Source organism: Lagenorhynchus albirostris, chromosome 13 (genome assembly GCF_949774975.1).
Source record: "Lagenorhynchus albirostris chromosome 13, mLagAlb1.1, whole genome shotgun sequence".
Lineage (NCBI taxonomy): Eukaryota > Metazoa > Chordata > Mammalia > Artiodactyla > Delphinidae > Lagenorhynchus > Lagenorhynchus albirostris.
In genome coordinates this window covers 37,754,719-37,774,045 of record NC_083107.1, presented here as the reverse complement: position 1 = coordinate 37,774,045, position 19,327 = coordinate 37,754,719, and the positions used below count along the sequence as shown (strand labels likewise).

The following is a 19,327-nucleotide window of genomic DNA, read 5'->3' as shown; positions in this document are numbered from 1 at the left end:
AAAGATGATTAAGAAAAATCTCCAAAAGACCAACACAATGAAAGCACAATCACTAACTAACTGGAAGTAACACGCTGAGTTTCCAACTTGTGACATACCTTTAGAAGAAAGTGTGTCATGAATGTGTAGACAATGTTGTTGTTCAGGAAAGTTCTTTCATCCATTAGGATACATTTTATATATTCTGCAAAAACTGGATCTTCACACAAAAGCTTGATGCAGTTTTTTGACATAGCCGACTGAAGTGGGGAAAAGAAGCACTGATTGGTTGAGCACTGAAATAACTGCAAATCTTAAATACACTGCTCGTGATATACGTCCAAAGTCATTTAACATCCTACCGGAAAAGCCACATTTTTTTTTTTTTTTGGCTGCAGCTTGCGGGATCTTTAGTTCCCTGACCCGGGCCCTCAGCAAGTACAGAGTCCTAACAACGGATCACCAGGGAATTCCCAGAAAAGCCACTTTTACTTCATTCTACTAAATTTTCAGTCACAGCAACTGTCCTCCCAATAAATTAAAATATTACTAACTTGGACTTAAATGGGTGACACAGAAGAGACCTGTAAAAAGTCTGAATGGCAAAACTGAACAAATACGTTTTTAAAAGAAATGCAGCTTTATTATCTAGCATTAAGAGTTAATAAGGACTGGACAAGTAAGACTAACAAATAGGATGATGTTTTCGAGGAAAATTAATAGATAACCAAATGACCCATAGAGAAAAGACAAATTTTAAGAATTAGATTTACTCCCTAAAATGAGTTAAAACTTTCACTTATATAATCTCATTAAGAATACAATAGTAATTTGGTAAATACCCTTCCGCCCCATAAATATCACAAAGGTAAACAGCACACCTCTTTTCCTAATAATCTCAAACAGAATTAGTGGGTCCCAAAATATGGAAATTGTACTAAAATTTGGTTTTCCTGTTTTCAAATGGTCATGGCTCTTAAACACAAGTAGTATGTCTTTGAGTAAGTATATTCCCTAGATTATTTATATATGTGTTTTAATAATCATTTATATGGAAGAAAAATGGACTGTTTAAAAAAATAGGACAAAGTTTAGATAATATGTACATCTATATACTTATATATTTTATTAGAGTAAGCACTGTGGTAAGTAAACTGCTCAAGGTCACCCAAGAAATTAGGAGTCAAGTAGGACCAGCACCCAGGTCTTCAGATCCTTGTGTCAGGAAAACCTGCCTTATTCTACTGGTTGTAGTGTCTGCCTGCTACCTGTATTTCTTGCACAGCACAGATGCTTCTATAGGGCTGGTAGGGGCATTGGAAGCTTTAGATGGTTTGACTTTTAAGGGAAGTTTTGGGGGTGATGAATTCTGTGGGAAAAAAAGTCAAGAGAGTAGTAGTACAGTGCAGAAGCAGATAAAGCAATAGGGAAGCAATAGGCAGTGGCATAGTACAGAAACCAAAAAAAGCAACTACCTAAATCAAGAAGAATGAAAAGAGAGCAGCAAGTGGCCAAGGGGTGGGGGTGGAGCAAGAGATTTGTTGCAAATTACTGAATAAACCACTCAGCTCAAAAGTCAACCAGCAAGTTGTTTTCTGAATGTTTACTAAGTACTAAACCATTGTAAGTATACTAGCCTATCAAAGATTCCTAGTATAGAAAACAAAATGAAATTTCTATAGGAATAGAGATGACTCAGAGGAGTTCATGGTTTGGGACAAGGAGGCAGAGAAGCAACTACAGTATCATGTGACACACATCCATTAGGAGAATATCCAGAGCACAACTGCCTGGGCAGGAGACTGGACCAGACTCAAAAGTATTCCAGATGCTAAATGTGGGTAAAGGTTTGCCAAAGGAATTAATCAACTCATCTTCTGGGAATGGGCAGATGCACTCAGGCAAGAGACCAATAGTTTTTTTCAGGGCCTGAAGAGAGTGGGGATTCCTTATGCCTGATCCAAGGAATAAGCCAAACCTTAGGATCAATCTGATTTCTTCCCCTCTCCCCACCATTCTCCCTCCACAATTTAACAAGCATTATTTAGGTGCCCACTTTAAGGGCACCTCTTGGACTTAAGGTAGGAAGGTTACAGTGTTTTCTGTTCTCAGTGAGATTGCTGATAAGAAAATAAGTGCATCAGACTTAAAAAACTGCTCTGAGGTAACAGGTAAGCGAGAGGTAAAGGACAGAATGCTGAAATGGTTTCTGCTAGAGCTTTTGGAATGGTGGAGGGGAGAAGAAATAGATGGGGGAGGTGAAGGAGCGCAAGAAGTGGCTTATGCCTTCTTGCCCTAATATCTCCCTGTTTCAGACTTTTACCACAACTGTTTATATTGGCCTTTAAACGAGAAACTTTACTATAAACAGCTTGTCTGAAATACCCTTTGTGATACAAATATTACAGACATAAAAAACTTCAAAGGGCAACTCGATGCCAATTGCTTAACAGTTATTTCCATTAATAGTATTTTACCTACCAAGATTCGAAAACATCCCCAATTTCCAGCCAGTTTTCAACCCAGTGTTCCTAAAATTACCGACCATGTGGTCGGATGAGATGAAAGACCAGGTCATCTAAAACTCATTTTCTTTACCTGAGTCTGGCATAGCTCAGTCCAAAGTTTGGGGAACAGTGCAAGATGAAGTGGCAAGCCTTCATAGGCAACTAGGACACCTAATATTTGAAAAGAAATCAGAATAGGTTATAATTATAAATTACACTACTGAGATATTAAACTCTGCAGGTATAATATTATAGCTATTTCCAGTCATAACTGCATATTTTCTATGTTTTAGAAATACATAAAATACTTAAAGGGGAAGAATTCATCTCAATGTTTTAACCAGTGAAATATTTTAGAGTGCATACACTTTGACTTTATTTATATCCCATACCTCATTCCCAGAAGGACCTGCAAACAACTTAAACCAATTCTGCTTTTTGAGAATTAGAACTTTATCTGGGACAATGTAATAAAAGTTACTACAAGTGGCTCCAAAGTTTTCTTGGATTAAGGTACCACTCTGCATATTTAGATCATATTACATGGAATACCTAGACTACAGTGGAGGGGCAGGGTGCACGTTCAAACAGAGGATGTGAAGAATTAGAAACATATCATTCTTTCCTCTTTTATCTCATTTCTCCAAAGATAAAGCGAATTACCTTTATAGTAGATTTAAGTAAATTCTGCTCTAACAGCTTCTAGCCTTGTCCCCAGGATCTTTCGGGTGGATCATACTTAGCTGTTATATGTCAGCATCCTATTTGGAACGTCTAAGGTTTCAACCTTTCCTCTTCTTGACTATTACAGATGTCAAGTATGTCCTTAAGAAATTTGTTCCCCTACCCTCTGCCCTTCTAGCTCTCTCAAAGCACAGAAGTTGTAATGCCACAGTCAGTTGTAAGTACATTTTCCATCCTCCAACACTCCCACCCCCCAGGGAAAGTATAATCATGGAGGAGAAATATAATACAAGTTATCCTCTTCCAGTTAAGAAAAAAATTAGGAGTAACACCTGAAGTTGGCAAACCTTTATGGTAAATGGCCAAATAGTAATTACAGGTTTCCCCCGATTATGAAACCTTTCATAAGCTGAAACAGCATAAAGTGAAAAAGCAATTACCTTTTTCCATTAAAGCGAAAATCCTCTTTGGATTTCTTTTGGTTAGCAAAAAGAGGTACTAATGTAGGTATGTCATAAAAGTGCAGTGGCATAAAGCAAACTTTTCAAAATTGGCAGGTACCTGTATTTTAGACTTTGCTGGCTGTTTAAGTCTGTTGCAATTACTCCACAGACAACACCAAATGAATGGGTGTGGCTGTCTTTCAATAAAACATTCTTTAAGAAAACTGAAAGCTGAATCTCATGTAATTTTCATGTATATCACAAAATAGAATGTAGTTTTTAAAAAAAACATTTAAAATTATAAAAACTCTTCTTAACTTGCAGGTAGCTCATTGGTTGTACAAAAACAGGCAGCATGCAGGCTATCGTTTGCCTCTATATTAGACCATGGGTTTGGGAAAATCTTAGGGAAATCAGATCAGTCATCCAATTTTGTCATCGAAGGATACCTAGACTCTCTTTTGCGGGAAAGCTTATTTTTCTTTATTTTCCTGTCAAGATTAATTCCTTTGTAAAGACCCAAGGAAAGTAATACCCTAATCTGGTTTGGATTGGAGGCATTTACCCATCATAAGATCACAACACACATAAGCAAACAAGGGCATGTCATCAACACTGTTGGCTACAGGGAAGAAAGTTCCTATGTTCCCATGTCTCTGCATAATTACCCATAAAAGTAGAGCAGGGGTTGGCAATATGGCCCACGGCCCACTGCAAAAATAGTCTGCCAACCCCTGAACTAGGGGCTGCTCTGACATAAACCCTCTCATGTGAAAGAAAGCAGGCTTCATACTACAATTTAAGATCCTCTAGACTTTATCCACCACCACCCCCGACATTATCCTCAAAGTAAAACAGTCTTTATTCCTATTTTCCACAACTACTAAAAAGCTAGCACTACCACAACAAACAAAAAAAACACGGAGGCCTTCTATGATCTCAGACTTTTCAGGTAATACTCTGATTCAAATATATTTTACAAGTGAAGAACAAAATAAACATACTAACATCTATTGTGCTAGGTATGTCAGATAATCACATTTAATTTTCTCATCAAATTTGGAAGGCATTATGTTTTCCTCATTTAGCCCGCGTTTCTGGATGAGGAAATTAGGCTCAGAGAGATCACATAATCTGCTGTTTCATCCCAAAAGCCAGTGAATGATACAGTTGTATCTACCCCAGATTTATCTGATTCTAAAGCCCATAATCTTTTCAATAATCAGTGTTTCCCCAAACTTTAGTCATTTCATGTATCATTTTCATGACTGTTTTCATATCTGTCCATCACCTGTACTGTTTACTTGATACTGTTCTTTAGATTGACTCAGAGAGGCTAATACTACATTAGCCTTGTCTTCGGCAATATAACATCCAGGAAAATCATGCATTTGGTGTACGAGTTATTTATTTTTGTAATAAGTAAGATCTATTCACACTTATTAACATGAAAATTATTTTCCCTGGGCCATCTTTTACACTACACTCCGGAAAACACTGTGCCACCCATGGTGAGCTAAAGACCCCTCTTTCACAGTCCTACCTTTTCCCTATCTGAGCAGCACCTCCTTTAGAAGGAAGGCCATCCCTTCAGAGTAGAAGTTTCAGTTTCTTTCCAGCATTTTCACAAAGCACTGAGGATAAGGAGTATGTTGGCTCTGTTGACTTAAGGTAGAGGCCAATGCCATTCCTTTCCACACACACTCCTCCAATACCTTCTGGGGTGTCACTTACTGGGTGCGAAGCACAGGGAGATGCAATCACCAGCATTCGCAGGCACAATTCCACACCTTACCTCGGTAAACAGGATGGGCAGGCCTAAAACATCCTGGCTCCTATATCACTTATCTTTCTTCATCCTGTGACTTCAGGCATCCTTAACAATAGGGTCCTTACCCCACCCTGTTCCCACCCATGGAGGAACTAATAAGCAATAATGAAAAGCTGTTCCAAACATATTGTTTCCTCAACAGAAGCACCTTATACTGTAGAAGCGGCTGAGTGTGTTTTTAAAAGAAAAATCTTTTAAAAACTGTTTTTGTAGGTAAAATGGTAATTCAGATGATTGCTGTGAGGATGAAATATTTCGTATGTATATTTACTAGTTAGGGTTTCTCCTATCTGAATTGTGTTATGATTCTTTGTCCAGCTTTCTATAGGAGTATTTATCCCATCCAAGCATTATCCATGGGAAGTGAGAGCTTCGGCCTTAGAATATCGTATCTGATTCTTCTAATTCCCCTATTTCTGACTTCATACCCACTGAGCAACCTATTATTGTTTATTCAGCTTCCCATGTAGGTTACTGGAAAAAAATCTGCTGGCCCTACCACGTAACATACAGATCCCTGTGCCAATTCTTTGTAAATTAACAAACTGGTAACCAACCCCTAAATTATATGTATGTCTATTAAATGTAATTACCATGTATAACCTAGGATAAATGGATTTGCCCTTGGTGGATGGGTAAAAGCTGGTTTCCTATCTGTACTGAATGATTGGCACTTGTTTGAAGCATATTCATCCTAAGAAGCCTTTTAAGGGAAACAGCTAACCAGTTGTTTCTCCAATCAGTACCACCTTGATATCACAAAAAGCTGAAACATGAACAAGAGCTGTGCTTTTTATAATATGAATTTTTAATCTGTTTACTTCTATCAACTATATTAATTTTTTAATTATAGAGATTTTGAAGATTATGGATTTTCTAGGTACATCATGTTACTTGCAAAAAATCTTAAAAAAAATCTTTCACTTACTAATGCATTAAGAAAACTTTCAAAAACTAATGTCAAAAAATAAAAAAAAACCCAAAAAACAAAAGAAAAACTAATGTCAAACAGTAAAGGTGATATTCTTGTTTTGTCCCTAAAAATGAAAATTAAATGATGAAATCTAGGGATTTGTTATTGAGTTTAATTTTACTTGGACATCTTGTTAATCTGCACGTGAACTATGGTACCTAAAAAATTTGGTACGATTAGGGTTTGCAGTACCAATTTTCTGTTTTGAAAAAAATTTTTTTCCTCAAATATAAAACCAATGCATGAACATTACAAATAATTTAAATCTTCTAGATATTTAACCTAGAAAATAAAAGCATTCCATAATTTTATCCTTATACAGTTAAGATTATAATCCTCCATTTTTTTTTACATGTACTGATTTTTTCCCCCTTGTTTATAAGAATGTGGTCATATTCTGTATGTTTTCCAATTTGCTTTTTTCATGTGAAACAAGGTCAATTCCTATCTTTTTATTTTAAAGACTATATAATACAAATGATAGACATTTCAGTTGTTTCCAGTTTTACCCAATACAAACCAATTGAAAATAAACATCCTATGTATGTTATTGTACACTTTTATGAGTAGATTTAGGGTGGATTCCTAGATCTGGTACTGCTGGGGCAAAGGGCACGAACAATCTAAACTGCCTCTCCAAATTGACCCCATTATAAGATCTCCTCTTTCCCCAAACTGTGTAAGTATGCATATCATCTAAACTTCATCTCATAGTTGGGGGTGGGGGGGAAAAAAAGAGAAATAATTGTTGTTTGCTTTCTTTATTAGTAAGGATTGGCAACTTCTCATATGGTTACCAAACATTTATTTTGTGTGTGTGTGTGTGCTTGTGTGTATACTGCCTTCTTCGTGTCCTTTGCTTTTTTTAATGTTCTTTACCATCTTGCTGAATCCTAAAAACTCTCTGTACATTGGCACTACTAGCCATTTATCTGTTAAGAATGCAAATATTTTCCCCATTAGCTGTTTGTATTTTAATTCAATTTATGGCATTTTCAACATGTAGTACTTCCAATTTTTATGTAGTCAAAAATTTCAATTTATTTTATTGTTTCTGGGTTTCGTGTCCTGCTTAACACAGTCCATCAGATCTCAAGGTGGTATCCATATGATCCTATGTTTTTTCTTTAATACTTCTAGGATTTTATTTTTCACAATTAAATATTTAATCCTCCTAGGATGTATTTTAGTCTAAGGAGCAAAGAAGATACTACTCTTGCCTTTCCTTTCCCAGACAGCTAGCCAATTGTCTCAATATTACCCATTTTCCACTACTCTGATATGTCACCTTTGTTTTCTATCAAATCCTTGTGTATCCTTATGTTTGTTCTGGGGCTGTTTTTCCACTGTTCTACTTATGTGCTTCCATATCTGCATCGTGTGGTTTTAATCATTAGATTTACAGTCATTCCCTGGGTATTCATGGGGGATTGGTTTCCAGGAGCCCCTGATGCTGAATATCCTTATATAGAATGGTAATACAATGACTGTAGTGGAAATTTCAGTCCACAGTTGGTCCTCCGAGAATATGGAGGACATTTACATAAGAAAGGGAGAAAATAAACCAATACTTGCTGTTTTTATGCAAAAAAATGAATAAAATTGATGGTGGGCATGTCTGTGAGTGAAACAGTGATGTATACACCTTTTTGATATTGCTTTGAATTGTGAACTATGTATTAAATACCAAACGATTTTTTTAAAATTTACTGTTATCTTTAGTAAGTATTCTGGAAATCAATAGTGCCAGTAATCTGGCACTATTCTTCTTTTGCAGAATTTTTCTGGCTAAAAATTGGCTCTTTTTAAATATCAAAATACTGCGGTCTCAGACACACTAGTATTTCACATGGCAGTCAGCAGCTTTGTTCACATTCCCTGAATTCTCTTCCCACTTTTTCTCTGTCTCCCCTAACCCTATGCCTGACTGTCCTCACTTCAAGAGCACTTCAACGCTCCCTTTGTTTACTATTTAGGACCTGCAACTCTATCCCCTGTAATTCTAATCTACAATTATTGTGTAATTCCTTTTTATCCCCCTAACAAATCTTAAAATCTACTCAGTTACCCATGTAAGAATTACCATAAAGACTTCATCAAATCTGGAATGACTTGCAATCCAATACAGGTCTTGAGACACTTCTACCTACAGTCATGATATTCTGGCCCTTGGACCACCTAGCCTTAAGACTCAAATGATTAAGGACATAACCAGTTTAAGCTTACCCTTCCCTCTCTTGTTGCCAAATGTAATTTCTTGAAGAAACTATACAAATTAAAACTCCCTATCAACTCTCTGCTTCCCATCACAGTCGTTAATGTGGGCTTTGCTTTCTCAAGCTCTTTCCTAGTGGCCTCTCCTTGTAAACAGTCATTTCAGCTAGAAGAGGGAGTTACTTTCAAACACTGGGACATAATTCTTCCATTTGTAAGAAGCATAAGCACTGCTTTTAGGTCTCTGTTTTACTTCATATCTAAAACAATGTCCAATTTTCTACATTAACTAAGATATAACCATGAAAAAATTTTTTTCCTGCTCAATTTTTTAAGGTTTTGGTTTATATCTAGAGCTGTCCTACGCAATACAGTAGCCACCAGCCACATCTGGCTATTTAAAATTAATTTGGTTAAAATAAAAAATTCACTTCCTTAATCACATTTCAAGCTCTCAACACTCACATGTGGCCAGTGGCTATCACACTGTGGATGGTGATGCAGCTGGAGAATATTTCCATCCTGGTAGAAAGTTCTAAAGAATAGTGCTTATGTAGAGAACCAAACACCACGAGCCAGGACAACTGTGCTTCCTGAGTATAAGTGATGAGAGCATAAAATATTATGGAAGTTGATTCAGCTAATATGGATGGCTAAGTGTGTTTCCTTTCTTTCCCTCTTCCTTCTCCTCCCCATGTTTAATTTCCCCAAAACTAGGTATTTGTGTTGATGAGGAAGACAGTCCCACACAGGGTAGAACATTCATTATTTGGTCAGAGCTGTTCAAGTAGATAAAATAGCTCCTCACGTAACTTTTGGTATAAATCATATTAACACGATTACTAAGAACTTTTCTTAAGGTCAGCATGTTTATAAGTCTTCCTTCTTATCTGGGAGCAAGGCTGTGTTACTAGATCTCCTGGATATTTCCCCACACTTGATCATTGCCACTGCCAGGTTTTAGCTTTTTACCAAGTGCCACAACCCAATTATATAATCATGAAATGGCCGATCCGAATATATCCTCACCCGCCCACCCCCCAATCTTCAGCCACATATATATATAACTAGCTAATGAAAACAGGTGGAAGGAACACCCTTTCAAATCTGAAGACACTCTAAACACTTACCAATAAGATGGTTTTTCTGAAGAGGAATTATCCCTGACAGTTGTTACCACTTCATTCTTCTTGGATAACAAAACCTAAGGTATTTTCACATCTTTCGCCCTATCTATAGTGGACCAAAACCTTTTCCACAGGAAGGAAGGGGTTGTGATTGAGAAGGAGCACAAGGGGGAACTTCTAGGATACGGTAATATTGTTATTTCTTGACCTGGGTGGTGGTTCCATGAGTATTTCACTTCCCATGCTCTGAAACAAACCTACAGTACACTGGAGAGGATCCTGGGCCATCCCTAAAGACATCAGATTCACAGGGCACACAGAGCCTGAGAACTCTGGAGGTCCTGAGATAAGGGACACCTGGAGGGCTACTTATCTTCTAAAGACTTATCAGCTGGAAAAAGTCACCCAAAGGGAACAGTCCTCTAAGAGATCTCAGGCACATCCTCAGAGAGACAATATTACATAAAAATAATTCAAGGTTTCCCCCCCTTCATAATTCACTGATTATTTTTTCTATTTCTCATATCTTCCTTTTCAAGTTTCCCTTCTCACTCACCCCTCTATTTTATGAGACTTACCTCCTAATTTACTCATATATGCACCTCTGCTTCACCCTGGCAAGTCCACTCGGCTTGCTCCCGGTGTTGCCAGCTGGCACTACTGATCTCATCTTACCCTCAGATCAGGGCTGGGGAAGTCCATCTCTAAGCCTGCCTCCCTAAGCAGAGCAGTTTTTGGTTTTTGTTTTTAAATTCTGCTGGGCAGATGGAGGAGGACTTGGGCTTCTATGTACAAAAGTGATCAGCCCTACTCCACACTCCTTTATAAGCCAGCTGAAACTCTGGGAAGAACTATTCAATGGAAACCAGTAAGTTGGTGTTTTCTTAATAAACACAAAAATGTTCCCGAGAATAATTAATATTTTTAAACATTCACTTTAAAAAAGAAAAAAAAGGATTGGCTCATTTTTTTCCTCCCCTTCCTGAATGGCTACGGGCTTAAAATAATTCAGTGGAATTTACTGCTCATCTTTTATACTTACTCAGCTTAACTAATGTTTCAGTAAATTTTTCACAGTTGATTGCAACTCGGCATAATAGATGGATGAATTGATGATAAGAAAAGAAGTAGTCTAGCAGCATACGATCATAAACGTCATCTTTGCCCTGAAGGTTAAAGATGATAAAATGGTTGCACTTAAATTGTATAATAAATTAAAGAGCATATTTTGTGCAAACGTAATAAGTTTAACTAAAAAGCTGATTAAATATTTAAATTCTATAAGAACCTAGTTTTAAATTCCAAGTTTCTGTTAATGTTATTAAGATCTTAATTGCCACAAGTTTATTTTCAGTGTGCAAATGCCTTCAATTAAAATTACCCCTTATTTCTATATACTTTAATAAAGTAAAATTACTGTAGGATTTTAAAATGTGACACTTGAGCTCTATAGACATATCATCAAGAAGAGTGAATTAAATTTGATTTTTGAAATAGAGTCCAAATAATTTCTGTAATGGTTACTACAGTGTTAATTATTTTAAATATTTTATCTTATAAGAACTTCTTAAATGTAGTTAAGATCTAAAGACAGCGGGCAAGGGAGAATGTGAATAAAGTGGGGTGAGGAAAAAGTGGAAAAATTGTTTAGAAAAGTGTTGGAACTGAGATAAATTATCCTGTGTCAATGTACCTTCTCTCTATAATTTAGAATTAGCATTATTTTAGAGTTAAGTATTAGAGAACAAGAACTAGGCTATAAATGATGATAAATCTATCAGTCAGTGATAATTAGGCTTAGGTCAAAGGATTATAATTAGAGGGCAGTAAAAGAAGTCATTGATTATATGGCGAAATATAAACAATAGTAAGTACCTAACTTGACCTTTCAGATTTAGATATATGACCCATTTATAATTTAGCCTAGTGACAAATACTAATGAGTCTGTTAGGATATTTTTTGAGGGGGAAAAAAACTTACTACTTGTGCTTATTGTTGATTTTGCAAATATTCAACCAACATTTCAGAGCAGGAAAAAGTCCAAATGAGTCTAATCTTCTTAGGATCCACAAAATGATCATTTAAGTCTAATATACTCATAACTGCCAGAGGGGAATTTCAAATTACTGTGTACTAGAAAAACATGGTTTTCCTGGCATCCCAACATACCTTACTGGTTTCCACCATTGTGGGCAAGAGGCACATATTGAGTTCAGGGCGCGGAGGCCGAATATTGCTTTTCCCTCCTATTAGCTTGGTATTTTCTCGACAAGGGAAATAAGGTCCAAGAGACACTAAGACATTAAAAGTGTACAATAAGAATAAATTGAAAAAATAAATCTCCATGTTTCAGTGTGCAGAAAGATTAAATGCCAACCATGTTCACCACCGTGCTAGATGAATACATACTTGGTATATTACTGTGATGGTAAGTACAATGGTTGTGTTGTAGAAATGGAACCAGAGTATGAAGAAAGTCATGGGGACTCAAAAGCACAAGTTCCTTGAGGACATCTGAAAATAAAAACACAATTTGGGTATTAAAAAACTGGAGTATGTTACCTGCTACTTTCAGACTCACAAATCCTACTGGGGTGACTGATTGCAGTGTGGCAGCTAAAAAGTTTTAGAGTCTAAAACTGTTTTAGCACTTAACTCTGGGAGAAATTCTGTCTGATGCTTAATCAAATCCGGATCAGCAGAGTTACTAAACAGCAATCGGGCATCATTTAGAAACCAAAGTTTAAAACTATTAAGAGAAGCATCATGGAGAAGTACACTGAGGGAAATATTTAATGCATACTGATTATGTATCTTCATAAAATCAACCAAAGCAGCTTATAAATCTAAGGTTCAAAATTCTTTGGATCTGAGAATCCTTAATCTACTTTTAATGTTTCATGATGCTAGCTGGACTGATTCTCATCCTGTAATTACATAGGAGTAAAGCTCATCATGACAGGCTACTGGCAGAGTTTCTGGCAATTAGAGGTTACTGCTATGCATCCCTCCTTTTTTTTTTTTTTTGGCCACGCTGCACAGCCTGTGGGATCTTAGTTCCCTGACCAGGGATTGAACCCGTGCCCCCTGCAGTGGAAGTGCAGAGTCTTAACCACTGGACTGCCACGGAAGTCCTGCACCCTTCCCCTCTTAATGGAGAAGTGTAGGCCTGTAATTCTACAGAACATCAGGCCAACACCTGCCAAAACTGACTGCTTCTACATGACAGTTATACATGTCATTTTGAGAAATTGTAAATAAGTAGCTATAGTCTCTAAAGATTATTTAAATGGCTTCTAAGGCAGTAAAAAATTCAATATGAATTTAAAACAAGGGGGTCCTTTAACAGACACAAATTATCATTATAAATATGCAATTAGTAAAAATATAAAATACTCAGGAGTCTAAGAAGAGCTACTAGGAAGTATCTTCAGGCAAAAGAACTCACAGGGAAATAATCACCCCCACTCTTTACAATGTCAGTTCTAATCTGTAAACATCTGCATGATTCTACCTTGTTTAAATAGGATCAGAAGATTTCAGAGCTGTAAGAGATCTAGAAATAACCTTAGGTCAGCAAGCCCATATATAAAGTGACCTGCCTATAATGACATAGTTAATTATTGATATGTTAAGAAACAGAACTCGATTTTCTTAGGATCTGCTGGCCAGTGTAAGTCACACATAAGAAGTACAAATGTCTTCCAAACCCTACAGAACTAACATTACATCTTACATATACACACACAATCCCACAAAAATGTTCTTCCACTAGGTTTTTACACAGCTATATTTTCCAAGTAACTTACCTATACAGGCATTTCTAAGTTCTGGAGGGCTATAGGAATTAAGAAGAGTTAACAGTTTATGGGCAAATTCAATGCGCTCCTGCCACTGGATTAATGCTTGTTTCACATCTGCAAACACAAAAGCATATGTAAATATGCCATTTGAGATCAAACTTCCTCACAATTATTTTCTGTTGTAAACTACAGAATGCTTACACTAAGAAATCCAAATTAATTACATAAACATCTTTGGTGAAAGCTAAGTGATTATTTTCATGAGATGGCTACTATTGTTAAACCTGCTGTATTTCTTAAAAGCACATATTTTAAGTGATGATATGCCCCATTTTCTAGGAATTTATATGCATTTCAAAGTTCACACTACTTTACAGGGACACAGAGATGTTTGTTTTATAGTTATTTCTCTTGAAAATAAATGATTTAACCTAAGCCATGTAAGTTTCCAGCCAGAGGAACTTCACAAATACTCATGTTGTTACTGTGTTTAGAAATATTTTCCAATCTCCTAAATCTTGACACTTATAGCATGCTTGCCTATTTCTCAGGCAGAGATAGAGAAAATAGACAAGATCATTCCAGTTTTATATCAGGAGGTCATGATAAACATTTTCCTAATGGTTAGCTAACATCAGCCCCGTTTTCTGTACATAAATTAGAGAAGAAGACAAATTCTCTGAAGCATGTGGATTCTCTTTAATTGTTAAACTAACAAAAATAAGAAGTAGGATTAATCAAACCTTTTCTCTGAAGATATGGGCGAGTAGACTTCAAAACTGAAAGGAATATTGACAGAAGTTCTACCAAGTCTCCAGTCACGTGGCAAGCTGTGGCTTCATGATACATCATATGCAGTGTGTTAAAAGACTACAAGTGATTTAAAAAAATGAAAAATTTCATTTCACTTTTACTTTATTGAGCCACAAAATGGTACTGCTCATCCTCTATGACAGATGTTTTCAGACTAAGACTATGTGTGTGCATATCTGCAAAAGCAAATGTATCTGCTTTCTATCTACAAGTCAAATGCTCCCATTCAGCTCTTTTAAAATACAAAATAGTCCTCACTTTCACAGTTGACACTGTGATATTTTGTGTTTACATTTTACTTTGAAGGAATAATTTACTTAATCTGATTTTTTTTTTGGGGGGGCTACTGTTTGCTCTAAGTACATATCTCTAAGACTGCAAGCTTTAGAGATTACAAAGCAGCAGCAACAGGAAGACTGGGGAGAATAGGTGACTGCTTTAACTAACCTTCCAGGGTTTCTATGAAAGACAGTGGTGAAATAGCTGTCAGTCATACTCAAAATAGTAGGTCTGAAAGAGGTAAAAGAACTCCAAAAGGTAGGAATTCCTTTAATCATATTGGCTTGTTAAATCTTTTGATTCCTTTAACAGTACTAGCTTAATGAAATCCTTAGTTTTTTCCTATTTCATTTTACACCAATACACCTTCTTTCTAATCCTCTCAAATCAGTCCCCCATAGCCTATGTACTATTCGCAATTCACAGCTGAAAATTCATAACCTAGAATCTGTGGCAGTACATAATCTGAACAATGTACATGTGTGGCATTTAACCTGTGAGCTGTGAGGACAGGAACCATGTCTGTCTTGTTCACTGCTGTATCCCCAGTGCCTAGCACAATGCCTGGCACAGAGTAGACATTCAAACATCTGTTGAATGAAAGAATGAAATTCTCACTACTCCTCTTCACATACTTTCGTTTTAGCCAAACAGAAATATTTGGTATTTGTTGAATACAACCAATACCTTCTTGCCTTTGTGCTGATTACGTCATTTATCTAAATGTTTTCCCGCTTATCTCTGCAAGTCCAAATTCTTCAAAGTGCAGTTTCACATGTTGTATTCCTATTCTATAATACCATTAACTGAAAAAACTATCCTACCTCTTAATTTTCATGGTGCCCTTGGCATATACTTTCATCTTACCTCCATTATCAGACTAAAGGGTACTATGCACCTCTGTGGACTTAAAATCATCTCACAGTTGTGGATGTTCAATAATCATGGGAAAAATTAACAGCTGATTGTAACCACCTGTAACAATCTCACTAGCTTCCTCTGATGAGGAACTGGGTCAAATAAACACACTCTTGAGAAATTATGTGTGTCCTCAATTAAATCCTACAGACTCATCCATTTCTAGTCTTACAAATGAATTTATAAAACTAGTCTATTTCAAGTGTTCTAAATACAAACTGAGGGGAAAAGTATGTAATTACTATGGAAAAAGAAAACAGCACCCAAAAACTGTGACCTAATTCTTCTTGGAATGTAAATTAGCATTTACTGATCTGCATATTTAAAATCCAGACACCTGTAAAACAGTTTACAATAAACTTTAAATATCCACAAAACAAGAAGTTTGGATGAGAACATTAAATTGAAATAAATCTACAGTAAAACGCAATAAAGTATTTACCTCAGTCATCAAGATCAACCCTCGATTAAATACAACAAGAAGTCTGTCTTCATCAGATTCTAATAGTATTCTGAAGGCACTAGAAAACAGAGACCAGTTTGAGAACTCTGAATCTGAACAGAACACTTAGGTGATAAAAAAAATAGAGGTAAATTGTCATTTAGGTTCTCTACTTTCTTACCTACAAAAAGAGACAGCTACATCTAGTCCTTAGTAATATAATAAAAGATAATATTAAATAAGAAACCCTCAGTGCAACTTAGAGAAAAGTTATGTCTACTAGTATTACACTAGTCAACTCTTAATTATCCACAATGGTGGAAGAGAGGTGCTGACAGGAATATTTTTAAAGTTTCAGTAGAAACAATGTTTCTTTTTATAATGGGTTTATCTTCTACAGTATGTTACGTTCCAGATAACAATAAAATACACTTGGTAAAAAAAAAAAAAAAAAATACACTTGGTATTATTGAAGCACTCATCAGCTATTAACTGGGAAGAACAACAGGAGGGGGGAAAAAAAACCCAAAACATATGTTGGCCTTGAAAATAATCTATATAATAATCATCCAAAAGTAGCTGCGTTACTCCTGTTAATCGACTTTATTTCATTATTAGGTACTGGAAACTGCTATTATATAGTACAACTGGAAATCCTTCTACTTTAATGAGATGTTTTCTTCATTTTTAAAAAAAATAATCAGGAGCTTCCCTGGTGGCGCAGTGGTTGAGAGTCCGCCTGCCGATGCAGGGGACACGGGTTCGTGCCCTGGTCCGGGAAGATCCCATGTGCCGTGGAGCGGCTGGGCCCGTGAGCCATGACCGTTGAGCCTGCGCGTCTGGAGCCTGTGCTCCGCAACAGGAGAGGCCACAACAGTGAGAGGCCCGCGTACCGCAAAAAAAAAAAAAAGAAAGTATTGCCAAAAAATGTGGGCCTAATAAAAGACATCAGCCCCAAGTCTTAGATTTAATATACAGAAATTAACCTAGACTTAATTTCTACAGTTAAAGGAAATTAAGTGTAATTTGTAGCAGTTCCTTTATAGTCATTCAATAACTTCTGTAGCTCTGAACAATTAACTGTAAAGATATTTTGGTATTTTGGCGAATTCCTATAGTTAAAAAAGATAGATCGATCTGGACTAACTAAAATGAGAAACATATTAACAATGAAACTTATCCAAAGATGGAGTAAGCTATTTCTGGAGACCTCTAGGACTGAACTGTCCAAGCATAAGTTAGAATGAATTGCCACAGAGAGGAGGATTTAAGCTTTAGGTGGAAGATGGTACATTAAGGTTCCTTCCAACCCTAAAATTCTATGATTCTGATAAAACACACATAGATAATCCAAAACCAAATCAAAATAAAAACTACTAAAAGTAGCTAATTAACTCTCAAAATATAAATTCCTCCAAGGTGTCTAAAGGTTTAAATGCTTTCCCAATAACGTTAAAGAAGTGGTAAAATTTCAGTTATAAATAATTTAAATTATTCCTCTTTAAATGTCAAGATGATGGTCCCCATCCCTTCACTTGTAAAAACAAAACAAACAAAAAACACCAGAAAATATCTCTTTACCTTATTAAAGTAGTCCAGCAGGAGCGGCCGTCTAAGCAACGTAAGTAACAACTTATGGTTGTTTTCTTAAACTGTTTAATATCTTCCAATTCTTCTTCTCTCATATCTGGCCTCTGAGCTATGAACAGCTGCATCAGGTTAAATAGTTCTTCTACTGCCTGAAAAGGGCAAATAAGCATTATGATGATCTATCTTCTTCTCATTTCTAAGTGTTATGCTCATTAGCCAGTTCTTAAAATTACACAAATTAAGTTAGATTGCAGTACCATCCAAGAATAATTATAAAATTAGCAGTGGATTCTATTTTTAAAATGCAATATATTATTCACTAAAAGAAAATAATCTTAAAATAGAATTTCCAGATTAAAAACTACAAGTAAATTCAACTTATTCAACTTTAGTCTTAAAACTGTTTAAATTACTAGCTTTATAATGTCAAATATATCCAGAGATGGTATGCCCATCCTTTGCCCCCCTTTTCTATAGTAAATGAGAAATTATTACTCTGTCACAAAGATTTTACACCCCTCAATTACACCTGAATTAATACTGCTTTGAGAAAACCCTTTGTGCCAACATTTGGAATGATCTTTCTAGACTGATAGATGATCCAGCTCAAGATGGATGAAATGTGGGATCTAATATTCTAGTAGAATCACTAGCTGTGGTTTTATAAACTCATTTACTCATGGGCATGTTAGGAAAGGGCTGTTCTTCTAATACATACTTATCAAAGACCTGAAACCCCCAACCTTCATATTTTTCATGGCAAAAATTGATTTAAGCACCATTTTCACAAAAAATCTCTAACTGATAAGTTCTAAAATAAAGATGTTACATTTCATTGATGCCTAACAACATTAGGGGATAAATATTCTAACTCACCCAGCACTCATCAAAGGTATATTTAACTTACAGACATCATGTTTAGTAACTAAATCGGAGATTATTTATGTGAATGCGATAGAGAAAAATCCACTGAATCTTAATAAATTCTGTCCTAACTCCTTCAAAGTTCGGCAGACTCTCATTCTCCTTCGGTATTCTTATAACCTTGGCTTTGAACCTCTTTTGGTACTTAATATACTCACTTTCTTTCCTTTATTATAGGCATTCTAACTTTCTTAACAGGAAATAAGGTTATTCTTTCTGGGTGAGAAATAACAATTCACTACATTATGTCTAAAGGACAGTTAATGTCCTTTCTTCCTTCAACAGGAAAAAGAAGTGTAGCACACAATTCAAGGATACCAATACTTAAAATACCCTTTATTGTAGTCATTTGACTGAGCTCTTAAGTAAATGTTGAATGTCTTGAAAATGTCTTGAAAAAGTTCCTTCTCCTATACTCCCCTTAAAGTAAGCAAAAAAATTTTCTTATTAGCAGTTTTTAGCCTCTGGGTTGACAACAGCTTGAAAAAGCGTTCTGCACTCTGCTTCCAACCCCCTTCCCAGATGTATACCCTCTTGGTGTAAGCTTGAGTTTACAACAAAGAGTAAGAGGCAACAATGAAAAGAAATATCCAGGAATGACAGCCTAACATGGAGAGGGGAAAATTTTAAATAAAACCTATAGTCTGCAGAGAAAAAGGGATCAGATTTAGATGGTATATATTTGTACTCTGATAGGCCCACCTCTTAGCCATTTCATTCACTTCAACGTAGTGTGAACAAATAAAAAAACCCTAGGGAATACTACAGCTAAGATAAAATATTGTCTAGCTTACAGCTT

The 19,327-nt window shown here is 36.0% G+C and overlaps 1 protein-coding gene across 1 annotated transcript in view; it reads right to left on the bottom strand.

The window, feature by feature from the left end:
• The window catches only part of USP34 (ubiquitin specific peptidase 34), a 231,927-nt gene that overhangs the window by 2,652 nt on the left and 209,948 nt on the right, over positions 1-19,327 (bottom strand). Inside the window, exons 70-78 of the mRNA XM_060169925.1 lie at positions 17,596-17,753; positions 16,015-16,093; positions 14,306-14,432; positions 13,569-13,676; positions 12,169-12,273; positions 11,929-12,053; positions 10,801-10,924; positions 2,578-2,657; positions 99-239 (exon numbers count right to left, since the gene is read on the bottom strand). Of these exons, the coding sequence (XP_060025908.1) occupies positions 99-239; positions 2,578-2,657; positions 10,801-10,924; positions 11,929-12,053; positions 12,169-12,273; positions 13,569-13,676; positions 14,306-14,432; positions 16,015-16,093; positions 17,596-17,753 (1,047 nt within the window). The remainder of the gene's footprint in view (positions 1-98; positions 240-2,577; positions 2,658-10,800; positions 10,925-11,928; positions 12,054-12,168; positions 12,274-13,568; positions 13,677-14,305; positions 14,433-16,014; positions 16,094-17,595; positions 17,754-19,327) is intronic.